This window comes from Pseudorasbora parva, chromosome 1, assembly GCF_024679245.1.
Source record: "Pseudorasbora parva isolate DD20220531a chromosome 1, ASM2467924v1, whole genome shotgun sequence".
Classification (NCBI taxonomy): Eukaryota; Metazoa; Chordata; class Actinopteri; order Cypriniformes; family Gobionidae; genus Pseudorasbora; species Pseudorasbora parva.
In genome coordinates this window covers 18,552,862-18,573,876 of record NC_090172.1, presented here as the reverse complement: position 1 = coordinate 18,573,876, position 21,015 = coordinate 18,552,862, and the positions used below count along the sequence as shown (strand labels likewise).

The following is a 21,015-nucleotide window of genomic DNA, read 5'->3' as shown; positions in this document are numbered from 1 at the left end:
CTGTTGCATCTGTGTAGATTACATGAGCAAAGTGTATGCGCGTTGTACACGCTATACATTATGGTCAAGCATGCGCCCTTAAAATAGCATAATGAACAACGCGCACTGCGCCACTGACTTTAGACCAGGTTTTTTCTGGTCAGTGGCGCAACTGTTTAATGGAACAGCAAAATAGCACCAGGGATTGTTTGCGCCGGAACACGCCTCCTTTTTTGCGCTGAACCGCCCAGGGAGCGCAAGTTCATTCACTAGTTTAGCGACGTGCTTCTGTGGAGGGAAAAGCGCGCTTTGCGCGGGTGCAAAATAGGAATGACACATGCGTCGGTGTACAAAGTCAATTGCGCTGGGTGCAAGATAGGGCCCTAGATCTTTTAATAATATCATTTAAACCATGCACATTCCAGCTCAGAATATTCAAATGCTTCTTAAGGGAGGTCATCAGAGTGCAGTGTGATGTAAAACATAGGGTAAAATAAGTGACAATTAAGTACAAGAATAGGCATTGTTAGATGTACAAAACAGAAAGAAAAACAAATAAATATTGGCAATATAGAGATGAGCTGGCATACTTTTAACCCAATAAACTCGCTTCTCGAACCCCAGCGTAAAAATCTAAATACCCCATTTAAACGTGGGACAGCTGAACGGAACACAAAGATGAAGCAAAAAAGAAAACAAAAATCGACCGGCGGACCTAACTGTTCTTCTTCTTCAAAAAAACAAACAAAAAACACACAGCTCTGCCTTCACTCATAATGGTCAGGAAAAAATTAGCATATAATGAACATTCTATGTACACATAAGCACAGAAGCATACACATATGGACAATCTTCGATTTTGTCCTTAGTGACAAAGTATTAGGATAGCCCGACTGATCCGTCAAGATATATAAAAAGTCACACTCAACGAGTCAATGGATTGGTCACCAACAGCTTGGAATAGTGTCTTACCATGATGTACTACAGTATACTTCACGTTCCATCGCTACGAGAGACTGTGAATGTATGATTCGGCCTCCTGCGCGAACAAGAATATTTTCTTCGTCTTCTCATGAGTGAAGATGAGACGGGCCGGATACAGCAGACCATATTTTAGTCCTTTAGCTCTTAGTTTCTCCCGTGCTCCGTCAAACTGCTTGCGTTGGGAGGACACCTCTGCTGGAAAGTCCGGAAAGATACTGATATGGCCCCCGTCAAGAAAGAGCAGGCTATGGTTACGGGCAAGCCGCAGTATTTCAGTCTTAACAGTAACATTATGAATCCAGGCAATCATAACTCGCGGCCTGTTGTTCATGACGAGGCCGATGTGGTGAGCTCAGTCAACCTTTACCAGTGGTGGAAAGAGTACTGAAAAAGCATACTTAAGTAGAAGTACTGTTACTTGTCAAAAACTTTAATTTAAGTAGAGTAAAAGTACCTGTCCTAAATACTACTCAAAGTAGGAGTAAAAAGTAGCCGTTTTGATCTGACCAATACATGCTGGCCCCTAAGGTCGGGCAGGAATTGTTTCAATGCAAGAAACACAGCCAGCATCTCTAGCCGATTTATGTGCCATAGCCGCTGATGATCCTGCCATAGACCCTGGGACGAGCGACCACTCTTGGTCGCCCCCCATCCTGTAAGAGAAGCATCTGTCTTTAGCGTGACGCAACGAACATGAGCCCCCAACACAGGTCCCTGGGCCAGAAACCCAGGATCTTTCCACATGACCAGAGCACGAAGGCATCGCCGCGTGACTTTGATCGTGCTGAGTGGATTCCCCCTTGGGGAGAATCCTTTGGTTCTGAGCCACCACTGCAACGGCCTCATGTTCAGCAGGCCAAAAGGTATCACATTGGACGCAGCCGCCATGAGGCCTAACAGTTTCTGGAACTGCTTTACAGTGACAGCCCGGTCTAGCTTCAGTTCTTTCACTGCTACTAGGATCGATGCTATGCGTGTCAGAGATAATTGCGCCTGCATAATTACCAAATCCCATTTCACGCCTAGAAAAGTGGTCCTCTGAGCCGGAGAAAGCACATTTTTCTTTGCGTTTAATCTCAACCCCAACCTCGACATGTGTGCCAACAGCATCTCGCTGCTGAACCGCCATCTGCTCGGAGTGAGCCAAGATCAACCAATCGTCGATGTAATTGAGTATGCGGATGCCCTGTAGATGCAACGGCACCAGAGCTGCATCCACACACTTGGTGAAGGTGCGGGGTGACAGTGCTAGACCAAAGAGAAGTACTCGATATTGGTATGCCTCTCCCCCGAAGGCAAACCTCAGAAACTTCCTGTGATGTGGAAGGATGGAGACATGGAAATATGCGTCGTTGAGGTCTATGGTCACAAACCAATCCTCAGATCTGATCTGTGACACGATCTGTCTGAGTGTAAGCATCTTGAACTTGAGCTTTGCCACAGAGTAATTAATAGACGCAAATTCAATATCGGGCGCAGCCCTCCATCCTTCTTTGGTACAATGAAGTAACGGCTGTAAAACCCTGACTCCCTGCTGGGAGGAGGAACCCTTTCTATAGCCCCCTTTTGCAGGAGTGTCTCTACTTGTGCCATAACCAGAGCCTGCTCCGGGCCCACCTCTGTGGGTAGGACACCGCTGAAAGGAGGTGGCCGCCTTCTGAACTGAATTGCGTACCCCCTTTCTACTATCTGCAGGACCCAACGAGATATATTCGATAGACGTTTCCACTCGTCTAGAAAATCTACTAAGGGAACCAAACTCTTGAGGCTGGCCTCTGGTGTACTTTGAGCAACAAGTGCAGTGCCCTGAAGCGGCGAACCGAACACCTGACTCGACTGCTCGGAAGCCCCCCGAAGTGGGGTGGCCGCCCGCGGGGACCGTCTGCGCCCCCGCATTGCGGCGGAGTTGGCAGCGCAGCCCCCAGAGGGTACCGCAGGAAGACGGGTACCGTGTGCTGAGGTAAGCACCGTCTTCCTGCGGAGGGGATGACCCTCAGCGTCCTGACCCTTCTGGTGTCAGGAAAGCTTTGACGAGGCCTTCTTGGCGATAAGGACTGTTCTCAGATCAGCCCTACCCCTTGAAGGCCTTGTCTGAGAGCGCCGCCCCGCCTCCCATTCTCTCTGTGGAGGAGTGCGGGTGGCGATGCACTGCTTTTGCTGCGCCCTATGTGAGGAGCTCGTACTCTGTCTTTCTTTGGGCTGCTGAGCTGCAGCAGCCCCTGGGACTTGGACTCGGAGAGGTAGGAATTGTTTCAGCGCCGCTGCCTGCTTTCTCGACTCCTGGAACCTCTCGGTGACAGATTGTACAGCATCACCGAAGAGGCCCGCAGGGGACAGCGGCGCATCGAGCAAAAAGCTCTTCTCCCTCTCCTTAATTTCGGTGGGGTTCAACCATAGGTGCCTCTCCGTTGCCACCAGGGCTGCTATAGAGCGGCCCACACATCTGGCCGTCTCCTTGGTGGCCCGGAGAGCAAGATCTGCAGAATGTCTTAACTCATTAATGACATCTCCCCCCACCTTATCTCTACCATCAAAGTCCCTAAGCAGGTTGGCCTGGTATGCCTGCATAATTGCCATCGTATGCAGGCACGCCGCGGCCTGACCTGCCACCGAGTACGCTTTACCCACCAACGCCAAGGTTGTCTTGAGCGGTTTGGTTGGTAAATTCGGGGCCTTGAGGGACGATGCCACTGAAGGCGAGAGATGGCTAGCAAGCGTCTCTTCGACCTCCGGCATCGCCCCATATCCATATTGTTTTAGCCCTTAGATGTTACTATATGTTGATGTTTGCTGGCTAAACACTCTATATGAAGCCGGCTTCCTCCACGACCTAGACACCTCGGTGTGCAGGTCGGGGAAGAGCGGCAGGCCCGACGTTGAGGCTCTGCTGCACGAGAGGGCAGGAATCGCTCATCTAATTTACTTTATTGTTTTCGATGGGATTCGGATCTTTCTGCCAGCCAGTCGATATTTAACCTGGCCACAGCTCTCGTGAGCACCTCAATGAGCTCCTCACTAGCGGGTGACTGAAGTAGCGAGTCTTTAGTCGCGATGCTCTCAACGTCCATCTCCTCAGAGCTGGATAGTTGGAGCACCGGTGCCCCGCCCAGGGAGGAAGAAACCGCAGGGCGGGCTTCCAAACCCCGAGACAAGGCACTGGACGGTACAGGTGAGGGCTGAGATAAGGCTGGGCCCATCTCAAACTCCTCTGTAAGGTCCATCTGTGAACCCCACGACTGAAGCCGCCGCTCTGCCTCGGCAGCAGCGGGACCCGAGCCACGGGGAACACGAGCCTAAGCACCCTCCACGAAGAGTGCCCGGCGGGAGCACAGCGTTCTTAACGAAAGCCACTCACAATGCTCGCAAGCAGCCCCCTCGAGGGCTGCCTGAGCGTGCTGCGCTCCCAAACAGGCCACACACAATGAACGTGTATCCCCACCCGTGATGTAACGATGGCAGGGATGAACACACTTTATGAAATGCTGTTCACTCATGTTACAAACTTTTAAAGGTCTACGGTCAGCACGTAACATTTAGATATTAATATTGCTTTAGTGGAGCGGGCAGCAGAAGAGACCAGACACAGAAATTAACTAACCTTCTAACCAAAGAAAAATGTAGAAAGTAAAACCGAAATCTTCAGCGTATCTGACGCAATAACTAAACCTACACTAAATAAGAACAAATAAATACAAAGAGGGCGCTCACCCCTTACCTGGTGTGTTTAACATTTGATAACTGCGGGCAAGATGTACATCGCGCGACCTGCTTACCTGTTCTCTATTTCCCCAGAAAGTAGGCTACTAAATTACTCTTAACTCTCAACATTTCACAGTACAGAATCAAGTGTGGAATTAACACAAGATAACAAGAGGTTCAAACTGATACGCCAACTGAAACACCTGGCATGCACACACACTGCCTAATCAGGACATGCTGGGAGAATTTATCCACCAGGGCGGCACTTGATTGGCTGCAGAGACGGCACCTTGATGAAGAGTGACAGTCGCTTCCTCCAATCAGCAGAGCCCTAAGAGCAAGACAGCACAACCACAGAGAAGAAAGGCAGACAAAACATCTAATACACTCGCAGCCCGTAACAACTCACCATAATCTCCTTTGTCTCTTTATGTTACAATATATATATATATATATATATATATATATATATATATATATATATATATATATATATATATTGATATATTGATATATATATATATATATATATATATATATATATATATATATATATATATATTGATATATTGATATATATATATATATATATATATATATATATATATATATATATATATATATATATATATATATATATATTTAACAAAGGTGGAAAATTCTCTCTCAATAGACAGACAAAAACACCAAATAGACAGACAGGTTCACACAGATCGCTTGCTGAAGGCACAGAAGCTAGTTTCTGTTTGTGTTTGCGGATGCTTTATAGTTTCCGGTCGATGATGTCACCCGCCTATGACGTTCGATCTCCTGATTGGACGGGTTCTACACGCGTTTCACGACGCAATCATGCAGAGACGTTCTCACAGCGTTTCGACGCAGCTCGAGTTCCCAGATAGGGAAATATATTTTTTTAATAAAAAATCTTTCTTTTCAAGACACATTCGTTGTAGGCTACTGCTTTTATTTCAATGGACGTTTTGTCTGTAAAAAGAATAGAAATCAGAATCGAGTAACTCACAGTTTTCATCAATGATTATTTTTGATTGGAATTAAAAAATAAACCTGATTTAAATATAAATCCGATGTTTTATAAAAGTTATTTGCTATATACATGGCCTATAATTTTAAATCACCATGTGAGAACACATTACACCTGATAAGCTTCACGAGGACGAGGACGTGCTGAAACTCTCTTTGCTTAAATTAGCTCAAAATTACTATCAGATGTAAGTAATTACCTTGACAAACTATACATCATTAAAAAGATCTAAGACTAAAGTTTAATTTTGTTACCTCTGTTTTATTCTCAAAGTCTTATAATGACCGTAATGTGTTAATATGTGCCAGGAGTTATGAATATGATCTTGGGCGTCGCTACCTTTTGATTGTAATATGCGCGTCATTTGCTCCCATTCATAAAAAACTCTTCTCTGGTCGTCATGAAGACACTCGACAAAACAACTTCCCTCAGGGCTTTTACTTCAAATGTGTGCAGATGTGGAGAAATATTGATAGATTCTCACATGTTTGAGTCAAATTTCTATACAGAGAAGTATTATTTATTCAATCTTTATCCAAAATCCGCGGATGTGTGATTATGAGAGCAGTAGACAGTGATATGCTGTGTTTTCAATTCATTCTGGCAGCCGGAGGGCGCTGGAAAGCTGTACTACTGAAAATTCACTCCCCTATGCATAGATGAAGAACAGACACACCATGTGACATTCAGGAAGTATCTGACATGACCAAAGCTGCTTTCTAGCGATCGTCAGATGGCTATTTTATGCAGATAGACACGTTTTAAGACAATAAACACACAATCGCGGCAATATATGGTTGGTCTGTGTTCTTTATGCCATGTTGGGTGGTTTCATAATAGATGATATTTATAATGCAATGCTATTCCACATAGCTTTTAGCATTGTATATTTTCTGTCAGATTTTTTGACCCGAAGCTACATGAGATCACATATTGTTATATAAAACACTCGACTTATAAATTATAAAGTGATATGAAGCAAGTTTTGAATAAAACATGATTTTAATCGTATAAATTGTTGTTTTGCTGGTGTGCTAAGCTAACATGCTAGCTTGCCCTAGATGCACCTGCCACTGAGTAAATACTTTATTTTTATGAACATTTTCTAAATGTAAAACTACTGAAATGCTTATTTGGACGAAATGCATTCAATAGAGTCTCAGTGAGGGTAAAGTGAGAGGTTTGATTTAGAAATGAGGTTTGAATAGAACAGTTTGAATAGAGAATCGTTAGTAATTATAATGCAGACAAAAGAATAATAATTAGAGCCATAACCAGTCCGCAGAAGTGTGAATATGTGTTGGGGAGACAAATTGAATGGGGCAGTTTGCACCTCTGAACAATAGAGGCAAAATAGAGAATGAAAGCTGAGAAGATGTGGCAATAAACATCAGTTGATATTTCAGAGATATCTCAAAATAAAATCACATGAAACGATCTTGTAAAACGTTTAATAAAATTCAGAGTTTTAGACTGATCATCTTCAGATCTGAAATATAACATAGTCAGACTTGTGGCTTTAGCTGTAGTGCATTTCTAGATTTCTCCAAGGCCCACTTCAATTTTATTTTCATAAAGATATTTCATACAAATAAATTTCTAATAACTTTACAAAACTTTGAAGCTTATTATAGCTTTTTTTTATTATAAAAAATATTATCATTTTGACTTTACAGTAAACTGCCAGGTGTCTGCTTTCAAATGAGACCATAATTATGCTTTTAGTGCAAAGGATTCACAAACTGTATTTGTTTTAGTCTGAGTATACATTTCTTAGGATTTTTTCAAAATTTAGAAATCAGCTTAACAGGTTAAAATATGCCCTTCAATATGTTGACAGAAAGCAGGTTTAATGTGTTTACGCGTTAAACAAAATCGAACAGAATACAGACCATTTATCCATGTATTAGAAAATGTAATATTCTGCGGTCCATTTGTAATAATTGTTTGAGACAATTTGATGATTTCAGTCATCATACAGTAGCCAGCACTTACCCCCTTTCATAAAGTGCATGGGTGCCTCCTACTCTCACACTGGTCGCTATGGTTGATTTTGAGACACGCGCATGGTGACACAGGACTGATTATTCGTCTTAGCCAATCACGTTGACAGGAAAAAGTAATTAAACATAATGTAGCGACGACAGGTTTAGGGAAAATAGCACAGTAAAAGTACTGATACATCACTTAAAATGTACTCAAGTAAAAGTAAAAGTACACTGTTTTTAAACTACTTAAAAAAGTACAATTCCTGAGAAAAACTACTCAATTACAGTAACGAGAGAATTTGTAATTCGTTACTTTACACCACTGACCTTTACACCACGCGGAAAGTTAGCTTTGCCCACACAGCAAATTGCCCAGTGTTCATTTAACTCCTCTGGTGTACATTTTACACTTCTCTGGTGTGTATATAAAGGTCCTACCAGCCTGGTGTTTAAGTAACACTTTCAAAAGTGTTGAGTATATACCCCTCGGCAGTGTACATTGTTTTACACCAAAAGTGTACAATATAATCTAGTGTACACTGTGTATTACTCTCTGCAAGAGTGTATTATACACCAATTTTAAAGGTTATTTTTTACACTAACCGGGTAAAAAGCCTACCACACAGGTTTATTCTAAAAATGTACAAATATTAATCATTTAGCACTCTGGAATTAAAGAACATTTCTAAATTTCCAAACGGTCACCATTTTGCATTGTATATGTTTATATAATAAACAGATCACACAAAAAAAAAAAAAAAAAAAATGTTTACACACACACATACATGTAATTATCTGTAGAGGTGTAGGACTGTATTGTAACAATTAAAGTAAAAGATTTCATGGTATTATAAGGAGATTTTTGTGTAGAATAACAGTAATAAACTGGAATTATTAGCAAGAAATTACTGTTTTTTTACAGTTTATCTATTTCCTGACAGTATTTTTCTGTTTTTAAACAGACTTTTTCTGGCGCCCCTGCTGCCAGAAAATAACCTTTTTTTTTCTTTTTTTTTTTCTTTTTTTTACAGTGGATAACCATTTCATCCAACCATTTCTGGATTGTCTTGCATGTCAGCCCCCTAAAAAATATGTGATTCATTGTTTTGCTCTGAATCCCCGTCTTAACAGATGTTTGTTAGACTAATAGTTGCATTATTATCCTTATTCATTTATGTCCCTGTAAAATAAAAAATAAAAAAAAATAAAAATTGTAGTACATACATAAAGTACAAGTTTTTGTTTTTTACAAAAAACTAATCTGCTTTGCTTGTATACTCACACAATCTGATTAGCTGCTTTGTGCACCATTTTAACCTTGTCTGGTATACTCAGCATATATTGTGACTTTAAAAATTTCTGCAAAAAAAGCTTTTTTAGATGCTACAGTTCTGACCATGGTTTTGACCCAAACGAAACAAATTTACTGAATAATTTTTTTTACTATGGTTTTTACTATCTCTCACAGGGTAATGCAGGATCCTCTGCTGCTGGAATTAAGGTAAGACAGAACTTCAGAATTATATTTTATATATTTAAGTTAATGTTTTTGGCTCCCCTAAAAGTTCATGTTCTTTTTCATTTAGCATATACAGGTGAGGACTTAAAAGCATTTATCTAATTACAGGGTGAGCCAGGAGAGCCAGGACGTGGAGGACATAAGGTAAAACATCTGCATTGCTTGCCAGATTATTTACTTAAGATATAGTTATTGCTTGGAACAAAGGACATGTCTTATTTACAGCCGATTCATTTATGGAGAACACAGAAGTTGCTTATTATGTTGTGTATTATTTATTATGATTTACCAAAAAGTATTAAAATGTTTGCACCCAAGCTTACCAACATTTGCTTGCTGCTAATAAGCATATGAATGTAGCAAGGTCAACTCCATTTCCAGCCTTGTTTTAGTCAAACTGATATGAGCCATGAATGCATTTTTTATTTTATGTTTTTAGGAAACCTTTTAGTTTGTGCCTTAGTACACTTGGGCATATACTATTAATTTACTGAGTTCACTGAACTCCAATGCAAGAAGTAAAAACATAATTCTACACCATGCCATTATAGTTTGTCTACTTTGTGTTTTTTCTTTATGTTTTGCACCACACTTTATTACTTGTTCTGTTTACTATTAAAACGCTGTTAGGCTTCACTGAATCATTATTATGCTTCAAAAACAGCGTGAGACCCTAGAGAACAGCTTGAGTTCTAATGTTCATCACATTTTAAAGCCCTGTGTAAACATGTGTAAATTCTCAAACTGCAGTCAGGGATCTATTAAACTGCACCATTTTGAGCACCAGTCCTATTCACTTTTTACATGTGTATTTATTTCAGCAGAGCACAAATGACTAATTAACAACAGAATGGGAATGGTGGTGCTTCTGAGGATTTAGATTTTTTCTTCCTCTCTTCTTAAGATATTCTGCAACCAAAGTAATATAATAATAATAATAATAATAATAATAATAATAATAATAATAATAATAATAATAACATATTTATAATGCACTTTATATTTAACAAAATCTCAAAGTGCTACAGAATTAAAAACAATCAACAACAATAAATAAATAAGTAAATGAATAAAATAAATAAGAAATAACAAGTCAATTAAATGCTCTGTTAAAAAGGTGGGTTTTAAGACCACGCTTAAAAGCATTTACAGTGGGGGCTGCAGAGCAGAAGGCCCGATCTCCCATAGTACAGTATTGGTTGTGGGAGTTTTAAGGCGATACAGAGAAACAGAGCGGAGGTTGCGAGTGGCTGTTTGTGTGGTGAGGAGTTCCTTGAGAGGAGGGTGCCTCACCACGGATGCACTGGTGGGTAAGGAGAGAGATCTTGTACACAGGAAGCCAGTGGAGTGATTTGAGAATGGGGGTGATGTGGTCGTATTTGCGCACCCTCATGAGGATCCTAGCAGCACTGTTCTGAATACACTGCAGCCTCTGGAGATTTTTGCTAGGGATGCCGATAAGGAACGCATTGCAGTAGTCCAGCCTGGATGAGATAAAGGCGTGGACAAGCTTCTCCGCATCTGCCAGTGTTAGAATGGGACAAAGTTTGGCAATGTTTCTGAGGTGGAAGAAGGAGGTCTTACACAGGTGTTTGATGTGAGCTTCAAAAGTAAGCTTCGATTCCATTCTGACCCCCAGATTGGTGACTGAAGTGGAAAGTGGAATGATCTGATCAGAGAAAGCAATGTTGGTGATAACAGACTTCTGGAACTGAAGTGGAGTGCCGACTAGGATAGCTTCAGTCTTGGAGCTGTTTAGCTGCAGAAAGTTTTGCTACATCCACGCCTTTATCTCATCCAGGCAAGTGATCAAAGTGGAAGTGTGAGGTCAGCAAGAGGGAGACGAACTTGTACTAATGTAAAGTTGAGTGTCATCACATAGCAGTGAAAAGAAATCCCATGCCAGCTGATGAGACGGCCAAGGGGGAGCATGTAGAGATGAACAGGGTGGGGCCGAGCACTGAGCCTTGAGGGACACCGCAGGTGACATTGTGTGACAGGGATGTAGCTTCTCCCAATGCAACATATTCAGTTCTCCCAGTGAGATAAGAAAAAAAACAGTTGTGGACCGAGTCAGAGAGACTGATGGTGGAATGTAAATGGTTGGTTTGGTTACTACCATTCTCCAAAATATATTATTTTATGTTCTGCAAAAGAAAGAAAGTCACACAGGTTTAAAACGACATGAGGATGAGTAAATGCAAACGATCCCCAATATATATATGCCCACCTGCCTGTCCGTCTGCCGGTCCACCGGCCTTCTGCCTCCTCTTCCTCCTCGTCAACCCTTCTCCTCCCCCACCTGTCACAACCGCACAGCCACCTCCGGACACGGACACTCACACTCATGCCACACCCCCTTGTTCACCATCACTGGAATATTGAACACATGTGCACCATCACCAGCACCAGACATAAGACACTCCTCATCCCCACAGTCTTCGTCTGGTCTAGCACCGATCAACACCACTTCAACCTTTGACTTACCCGAAGCTTACCTGCCCGTCTTCTTCATCATAATCATCTTCTTCCTCATATTCGTCTTCCCCATCGTCATCCTTGTGATCACCGTCTTCGTCATCTATCCCCAATAAGGAAAGTCTGTTGTCATTGTCCATTACACTTCAAGATTCGAGATGTCAAGATTCACCTTTAAGTTCATTCCTGTGTCTGTTACCTCTGTTCAATAAATCTCACTGAGCATTAACTATCTGTGTCCTCGTCTGTGTCTGACAATTACGAGGAGTTATATGCATGAATATCTTGTAAATATTAATATGCAGCTCTGAATATATTTTTTATACATTCCAATTTGAAATTGTCTTTAAAAAAATTGCTCATTTAAGAATGTGCATTTATTGCGTGGACAGATCTAGAACATGATGTAGGTAAGTGTTTCAAATACAAATACATAGTTCAGTTGAAACATTGCCCGCTTTGGCTTGCTGTTGATGCTGTGAACTGAATGTACGAGGCAAGCTGACTGTTTAAATAACAGCATTGAAATAAAAATGTACTGTTTATATTTTAATCAATTTAGGGCCATTTAGCAGGATGCAGTTTTTTTCGGTTAAAAACATGATATGCAGGCCCAGAGACACGTTAAAATGCACAGATATGTGTCGTCTTTCTCAACTGTATTAAGGCATATACAGGCTATGTCGTATAACGTAATCAGCGAGCTTGTATGGGTAAATAAAAAACAGTTTTTTGGTTCTGTTTTTTAATAAATACAGCATTTTCTTTAATCAAGAAATACTATCTATATAGGTTAATATTGTACGCATGCCTGATGGGCCTTTCACACAGGATGCAGAATGCACTGCGCTTGACACAGGGTTCAGCATAGCCCTTCAGATACAACGTGATATGCGTTTTGCTGGCCAGAGCAAAGTAGGTGGAGTTTTCAAAACTTTTAGCTGGAGTTCTATGTCTATTTCTAATCATTCATTCAGGAGCAAATACATAATATCTAACCCGTGCTAAGAAGCGAGAGATAGCACTAGCGAGGAAGAAGAGGCTGTGGGTGCATGAAACCCTTAGGTTTAGTGAACAGTTTGGTGAATTTAGGCTTGCGAAAGAGCTCAGTTTGTGTACTTTCAGCTCATATGGGAGCAGTTTGACAGTTCGCTGGGCACAGCTAAAGCTGTATCGTATACGATCAAAAAATAAGTACAATGTACTCACTGTGTTCATATTGTATTGCAAAACACCTTTGCTGATATTAAGGTGGGAAAGGGGTACAGTTAGGGACAGGTGTGGTCGTGTGGGTCAGGTCAGTTTAAGGGTAGGGTTAGGTGTAAGGAAGTGCCAACTGTGTAATTACAAATTTAACAACAGAAATTAATTACATGCAGGTATTTTTTAAAATGTCCAATGTATAAACATATATGTACATAATAAGAGCATTGTATCAAATGATTAGTTAAAATGTTAGTACATAGTAGTTTAGGCCACCTAATATAAAGTGGGTCCTAATTTACTCCTGTGATCGACTGCAAAGCAGTCTGTGATCGACTGGTCTGTCGTGTCTCCTTCATTGCATATTTTTATATTGATCCAAAAAGGTCACTGACATGCACGGGCATATGTCATGGCAGTCTGTCACGCTGGTTCGTGTTTGACCGTTTGTTAGTTGGATGTAGCAACAGTAACTAAGGGGGCAGGGCTCGGCGAAAGGCTAATTGGGGTTTATATATATATATGTCCTGGGTCTTCCAATCTTTATAATGGCAGTAAATGTGTTACATGTCTGTTGGTCCTTCAGTTGTGTTTTTGATTCTGTCACATTGATTCTGTCACATTCCTTTGTTCTTGTTCCCGCCTTTCGTGTCTTTCCATGGTCCCCCTCATTATGAGTTAATTTGTCCCAGCTCTGTCTTGTTAATGAGTATAGTTGTCACCTTTGTCACCAAAAACCCAGACCGTAATTAGAAGTGTCAGTTGTAACGATAATATGTAGCTCAGGATCGAAAAGTGTCAGTGCAAGGCTATTAATTATAAGGTATTTTACCCACTCAAAGCTTTTCTGCGCCTCAGGCGTCCAGGTAAATGGAGTGATCTACGATTCAGTGCTCTTAGTGGCTTGACCACTGCGGAAAAATCGGGTATGAATTTTGAATACAACGATGTGAACCCAAGAAAAGAGTGTAAGCTAGTAGTATCAGTTGGTGGGGGGACTTGTGAGTGCATGGACATGAGAAGCAACCGCCTGAAGTCCATCAGCCGAGATTGTGTGTCCCAAGAACGACAGCTCTGTCTGTCTGATGTGGCATTTGTCAAAGTTCAATTTGAGTCCAGCTGAAGTGCTAGGTTCAAGCTCAATGGTCTTCCCTGAGAAAATGACGTCGTCCAAGTAACATTGAACATTTGCAAGTCCTTTAACCCCTTGCCTGTCACCCCCTGATTTGGCAAATGGAGCATTTAGACATACTCATAAAAAGACAGCTGCTCATACGTTATTCTGAATATACATATAACCAATAGAAAGCCAACACTTGAGAGTTTACAGCTGAATACTCGGAATTACTCAGACAGTTATTAATATTGAGATATATAGGCTAAAACATAAAAATAAACACAATTAAATATTTAAATTTTTTATTTTCATGTATAAAAATATTATATGAATGTAGTATAATGACTTATAACTACAACTAAATTGAAGGCACAAGTGCAGTCATGCTTGATTTAAAATCTGAGGCTGTTATGTCCAAAACTGTAAATTTTATTAAACATTTTCTAAGACCATGTCTGGATTTTTTTTTAGATGCTTTTATCAAATAAGTTTGTTGGCCTGAAGACATGTTTGCAATCTTTTGTCTAATGTCTGGCATGGAGAACAGCTCAATTAATGCTTCAATGTACTCACTCGACGATCATTTCACGTAATCCTCATTATTCTTTTGTTATGAATCTTTTTTTTTTTAAAGCCATTATTTAATCCATTATAACATGTTCCCTTTCGTTCAGTCACTCCGACGTAACGTCAGTGACTGACGAATGGGGGTTTCGCCTAGAAGCCAATCATCTTCAAGATCTTGGAAAGCACCCAATGGCAGGCATGCGAAATTTGCATGCGTAACTCCGCCTACCCACCTGGGTATATAAGGAAGTAGCTGGGATGAATCGCATTATGTTTCTGCTTCGGAGCCAAGAGCATCTCTTCACTCCGGCAAGCCTGAATTCTGAAGTCCTCTCTTCAGTCTTCGAGACGAGCGGTTCTCCAGGGTGTTGGTGTAACGGCGCGTTCCAGCGATCTCACATTGCCTGCCTGCTGATCTGTGCAGTGATCTGCAACAGCTGTGTGTGTTTTCCCTGGGCGCTTCGGCGCTCTGCAGAGCTTCCTCTCACAATAAGAGCTTGCGTGTGGCACGTCTTTTTCAAGACGGGTTGCCCGCGCACTTCCGGGTGCGGTCGATATCTGTTGCTGTCTTTGGGACGCATTCACTGCTCGACGTGTTTGGGCCCAGCACGTTCGGACAGTGTTTGTGGATGTGCTGTGTTCCCTCTGTGGGAACATGACCATTGCGATGTTGTGGTCGAGACACAATGATCTCTGTAAAGAGAGTGAGTCCCCTCTGCCACACCCCGATCTACCATCTCCGAGAGAGGTGGTACTTTGGCTGGTGGCCAGGGTGACCTGAGGGCGGTGCTGTGGTATTAAGAACCCCGACGATCATTCCTCGGGCCACTCCCGCCCTCTTGCACATCGCTTCCAGCGAGTGTTGGACTGAAGCAGCGGGACCATCTGCTGACGCCCCGTTCGTTTCGTTCATACTCCAGATAGCGGCGAGAGGTCGATTGCCGCATCTCAAGGTGGGCTAGAGTCCTTTGGGGATGACGATTCGGCTATGCTCCGCCTCCGGGTTTGGTAGCACTGTAGAATCTGACCTAGAGTTGACAGTCATGTTAACTCAGGCTGGTGTGAATCTCCACCCTGTCACGAGTGCTCGCGGTTGGGCGATTGGTTTTTGGAGGTGGCACCCGACAGCTGCGGGCCCCGCCCCCAATGCCATTTTGCTCCCAAGATGCATGAGGAGTGCACGCGGCCCGGGAGATCTCCGGGTCTTCCCGCGACCGTTCGGTGGCCTCCTCCGTCTTCTCTGCCCTCGAGGGGTCGCGGCCTAAGGGTACACTGGGGTCCCTCCCCCTCAGTCAGGTGCTCTGTTGCGCACTACGGTGTCCACTGAGTGCTTTGACCTGACGCGGTGAGGCTATCCTAAGCGCCCTCCCAAGCCTGTTGGCTCGTCTACTTCGGTGGCGTAGTCCAGCAGTGCTATGGGGTAAGCTGCCGCCCGATGCGTATGCACGGGGACAGAGCTGATCCAGGGCTTACGAGCCCCCTCGCAGAGCAGACCCCAGTGGAACGCGAGTCCTTCCCTGGTCTCCTCTGTCAGGGCGCAGTCGTTACCAGTGCCTCGACACCGGGCCGCTATGCCACCCGAGTCCGGGCCGGTAACACTGCCTCGAGAAAGGCGTCCAGCGCGGCATAGGTGACCACACGCCCCCTGGGTCAGGAGATGTCCACAGCTGTGGTCCGGGAAAGACAACTGGCCTTACTTGGTCGATGTGGGACGGCTGAGTGAGCCTCCTCAGCTCGCCCATATCCCAGGCCGGCCTTATCGGCAGCACGGTCAGGGACTGCGCCCAACAGTTCTTGGCTGTCCCCAGAGGCAGACTGAGGCCATCTGCCCCGGCGGCCCGCTGCTGCACCTAAGCGCCGCCGGCACAGTTGCCTCAGCCTCCTCGCCGCCAGGGCGACTTCCTGCGACCCCCTCCCGCGTGGCCACAGCAGCAGCCTTCACCCTGGCCACGCCACAGGGCGCGCTGCAGGAAGCCGTCCCAGTCCGCGCCAGCCCCGCAGCCTGCTGAAAATAAGGCCAGCGGCGCTCCGGACGCGGACAGCTCTGGGATGGGCAGCTCTTTCATGGGACGGTGGCAGGTCCGCCCCTTCCCCCGGTGGAGGGCCGGGGGAGAATCCTTTGTCCAGCTGCTGGCCCACGGGTCAGCAGCAACCTTTGCAAGAAAGAACTGATTAACCTATCCCTGAGCACCCAGAGACCGGTGACGGCAGTGTGCACCGCCCCCGGGCCATGCCGCTCTCGTCCCTCTCTGTCGCCAGCCCCCTCTCAGAGCAGACCCCAGTGGAACACGAGTCCTTCCCTGGTCTCCTCTGTCAGGGCGCAGCTGTTACCGCCGCCCCGACACCGGGCCGCTACGCCACCCGAGTCCGGGCCGGTAACGCTGCCTCGCTGCCCCACCGAGGGTACGCCGGTGTTCCGCGTGACCCCGTTGGTACACTCCCTGGGAGCGTGGCTACAGCTTACAGCTATTCAGTTCGCGCGAGCTCCTCCCCGTTCCGGGGTGTCCGGTACACCATGGTGGGGTCCAATGCCCCAGTCATGCGTGCGGAGATCGCGACCCTACTGGCGAAGGGTGTGAAGCTAAAAAGCAAATTTGTGTCTGAGATTTCTGCACTGTCAAAGAAAATCAGCAAAACGGAGGAGCTAAATTCAAATCTACTGACGGAGTAGCGGAAAGTGACGACAAGCGGCGGATAATGACGAGTGAAGGCGGAAGAAAGTGAAACTCACACGGCAGATGCATGCACGCGCGCACGCCGAATTAGAGTGCAGAGAAAGCAGAAAATGCGATCGCCGCAGTGAGCTTACGACGCGGATTAAAGGCATATGCAACTTCTGCATGTGCATTGATGAATGCAGAACATTTAAAAGACTGCCGTGAGTAAAACAAGACGGGAAACGCATCAGAGATCGGTCATCTCAGGGACACTGATGGTATGGAAATATCTATCTTTGATTATATGAAGGACTGATTGTCACTTAAATCTGTACTATTTGACTATTATAATGCACAAAATAGAGAAGATTAGCTAGTTATTTGATGCTGTGGTTATTATTTAAGTGCGTGATGCAGTTTATTATGTGTTTATAAAAAATGCAACCTTGTGTATTCAGAAAATCTGAAATAGTGACCTATACCACTGGTTTACTTGAATAGTTCATGCAGAATGATAATGTTATGGTTTAATAAATATGAAAGTAAGCTCAAACATGTAAATTAACAAATTTAGAGACAGTTGTATGTGGAAAAGTCTGTATTTGCATTGCATTTGTTCACATTTAAGAATATAATCTTAAGTAATTATGTATTCTTTTCTTTGTTTGTTTGTTTTTCTTTAAGGTTATCAACCTTATCGAATTATTGAGCCAAATTGTAAAATTACTGTCTGACTTGACAAAATTACCAAATACAAGAGCTGAAAAGTGATTTGGAGTTGTTCCCTGTGTCCCCTGTGAATGGCTGATGCTTTTGTCGAGTTAGAAGCAAATACTGATGTAAAATTCCCAGATAACTCGACAGTTGATAACCACGTGTAGCAGTGTGGATGAAGAGATCAATGGCTCAGTAAAGTCCAGAAATAAGTGCTGCTGACACAAAGAATTAAGTGAATAGCATCCAAACCAAAATGGCTGAGGAAGCACTAGGGAAAACAGTCGATCAACTGAAAAGGGATAGAACCTCTGCAAAAAGCAGCTTCACCAAGCAAGCAAACCTCATCTGTAGAGAAGCACATAGACTGTTAGAATCAGAGCTCAAAGAAGAATTTAAAAAGTTCTCTTTTGAAGCAAGAAATGTGTTTGAAACAAATGATGATTATAAGGCTGGGTTACTGGCAGAGATTGAAGCTAACCAAGAAGATGGTGCAGAGGTATTACTTTCCGCACAGCAGGAAGCTGACTATAGGAAAACTATGGAGGACTGTGACGCAAGGTTTGAGGAAGTTAATGCGTTAGTGCAAAACAACCTCTGGAAAAGATATGGAGAGAATCAGGTGTCGGCCGCTGTATCTGAAGCAGAGAAAGCCTGTGAACGTGCAGTCACCATACCTGTCGACGGCGTCGGCTACGAAAGCTATGAAATGCAACTGGAGCTCTTGATGAGACTGGTGAAAAAGGCAACTGGAGCTTTATTAAGTTGAGAGAGATGGACCCCAACAACTGAAAGAGAGCATCTAGAGATTCGTGTTCAGAAGCTGAAAGAGTTTAGTAATGAGCTTGAAGCAAGAAAAGCTGAGTTTGTGTGGGCTCGAAGGGCTGCTGAGGATGCTCGAGTTTCAGAAACCAATATGAGGGAAAAGCTGGATGTGACGGCATCTGCAGCTCAGATGATACCAGTAGTGAGAATCAAACCAACAAGCTTACCCAAGTTTAATGGTAATAAGAGGGATTTCTACCGCTGGAAAAGGGACTGGGAAAATCTCCAGAGACAAGGGGAGCCCACCGGGTCAGCTGAGGTTAAAAAGATCCAGCTTGTGGACAGCGTTGATGAGAAGATTGCCAAAGAGCTCAGATTGTCCTCTCATAACACTGCGGATGACGTCTTCAGGGTGTTGGAAAACCGGTATGGAAATAAAATCACAATCGCCATGGAAATTGTTGAAGAGTTGGAGAGGATCCCTGCTGTGAGAGGAAATCAGACAAGAAGGATTATAGAATTAATCCAAATGGTGGAAAAAGCCCTGGCAGACCTCACTGATCTGGGAAATATAGGCGCGATAAAGAATCCACTTGTCGTAAAGTCCATTGAGAGCAAGGTGCCTGAGTTTGTGAAAAGAGACTGGCTAGTCTACATGACAGATCCTGCAAATGGCATCACACCAGAGAACCATTTTGATGCACTGTTAAAGTTCCTAAAGAAAGAAGAAGAAATTCTGGAGAAACTTGAACAGCTCAAAATCTCAGAGAGACCAGAAAAAACAGAAAGGAAATCTGAGAGAAGCTATGCTTTTACCAGAACGACAAAGACAATTTCTACTGAAAGCAGATGCATCGTGTGTGGAGCTGAGAAACATAGAGACAAGATTTTCTTCTGCAGAAAGTTTAAAGAACTAAAACTAGTAGAGAAGAAGTCTATCATTAAAAAACTGGGAGCATGTAAGAAGTGTTTGGGATGTCATGAGGAAGATGACAAGTGCAGTGATAGCTACCTTTGCAAGAACAAAGACTGCAAGAGAGGACTTTCGTCAGACCACCATTACTTCCTTTGTCCAAAAGGGGAACTCAAGAACGTGAGTGAAGGAAAGGCTGTCATCAAGGATAGTAAGAAAGGAAGGAGATTGACAGATGAACAGGAGGAATTCTTGGCTGAGCTCTCACCAGAACTTGCGGAAAGGTGCAAAAAGGCATTCACCAACAAAGTTAAAATGGTAAACTGCTCTGAGAACGATCAGATGGGATTGTTGGAAGAAAGTGGGCTGCAAGAGCTTCCTGTTATCATGATGCTGATGGAGGTAACCACAAATGCGGGACAGAAAATCGGCACTCTGATAGACCTGGCCTCAGACACTAATTATATTACCCATGAAGCTGCTGATAGACTCAAGCTGAGAGGTGAGAAAATTACCTTGGTTGTTCATGGAGTTGGAAAGATGGCCATTAGAGTGAGCACAAAAAGATACCTACTCAGGATTAGAGTTAAAAGTTCCAAAGGGACAGAGAAGGCTCACCAGTTAATCTGCTATGGGTTGGAGGAAATCGCCAAAGTTCACAAGAGTGTAACACCAGAGCAACTTAAGAATTTTTTTCCTGAGGCGGATCTTGAAGAATTGAAAAGACCGGAGAAAATTGAGCTCCTTATCAGCCATCGAGAGGGGAGACTTGCGCCACAAAGATTGAAGATTGTGGGGGATCTTGTCCTGTGGGACAGCCCGTTGGGGAAAACAGTGGCTGGAGCACACCCAGAGCTGCTGGAGATGGTCAACATGGCAGCGTATGAGTCTAAGACGCATTTTGCCCGATCCATGAGGACAGCTGCAGTCAGGTATGAGGAGATCCTTGAGAAGGCTGAAGTTCCAAAGGGAAAAAATCATGTCGCTGAAACAAAAAGCTCACTGACCAGTAATCAGGAGTTTCTTCAGTGGTGGAGATGGGACAGTGTTGGAGCAGCCTGTGAGCCAAAGTGTGGTGGGTGTCGCTGTGGTAATTGTCAACCTGGGGGGAAGGAAATGACCCTTGTGGAAGAAAAAGAACTTGAAATCATAAGAGAAGGTCTTACTTATGTTGAAGGGGATTCCCACAGTAAGTCTCCACACTGGGATACAAAGTATCCATGGATTCAGGATCCATCTACCCTTCCATACAACATAAGTGGAGTGGAAAGTGTTTTCCTTAGAACAGAGAAACAACTCATGAGGTTGCCTGAGTGGCAAGGCATTTATGCAGCTCAAGTCCATGACATGGTGGATAGAAAGGCAGCGACAAAACTCACCAAGGAAGTAA

The 21,015-nt window shown here is 43.6% G+C and overlaps 1 protein-coding gene across 1 annotated transcript in view; it reads left to right on the top strand.

Moving 5' to 3' along the window:
* Positions 1 to 21,015, top strand: part of LOC137058526 (collagen alpha-1(XXV) chain) — an 800,473-nt gene that overhangs the window by 567,686 nt on the left and 211,772 nt on the right. The window contains exons 14-15 of the mRNA XM_067431845.1: positions 9,161 to 9,193; positions 9,320 to 9,355. Of these exons, the coding sequence (XP_067287946.1) occupies positions 9,161 to 9,193; positions 9,320 to 9,355 (69 nt within the window). The remainder of the gene's footprint in view (positions 1 to 9,160; positions 9,194 to 9,319; positions 9,356 to 21,015) is intronic.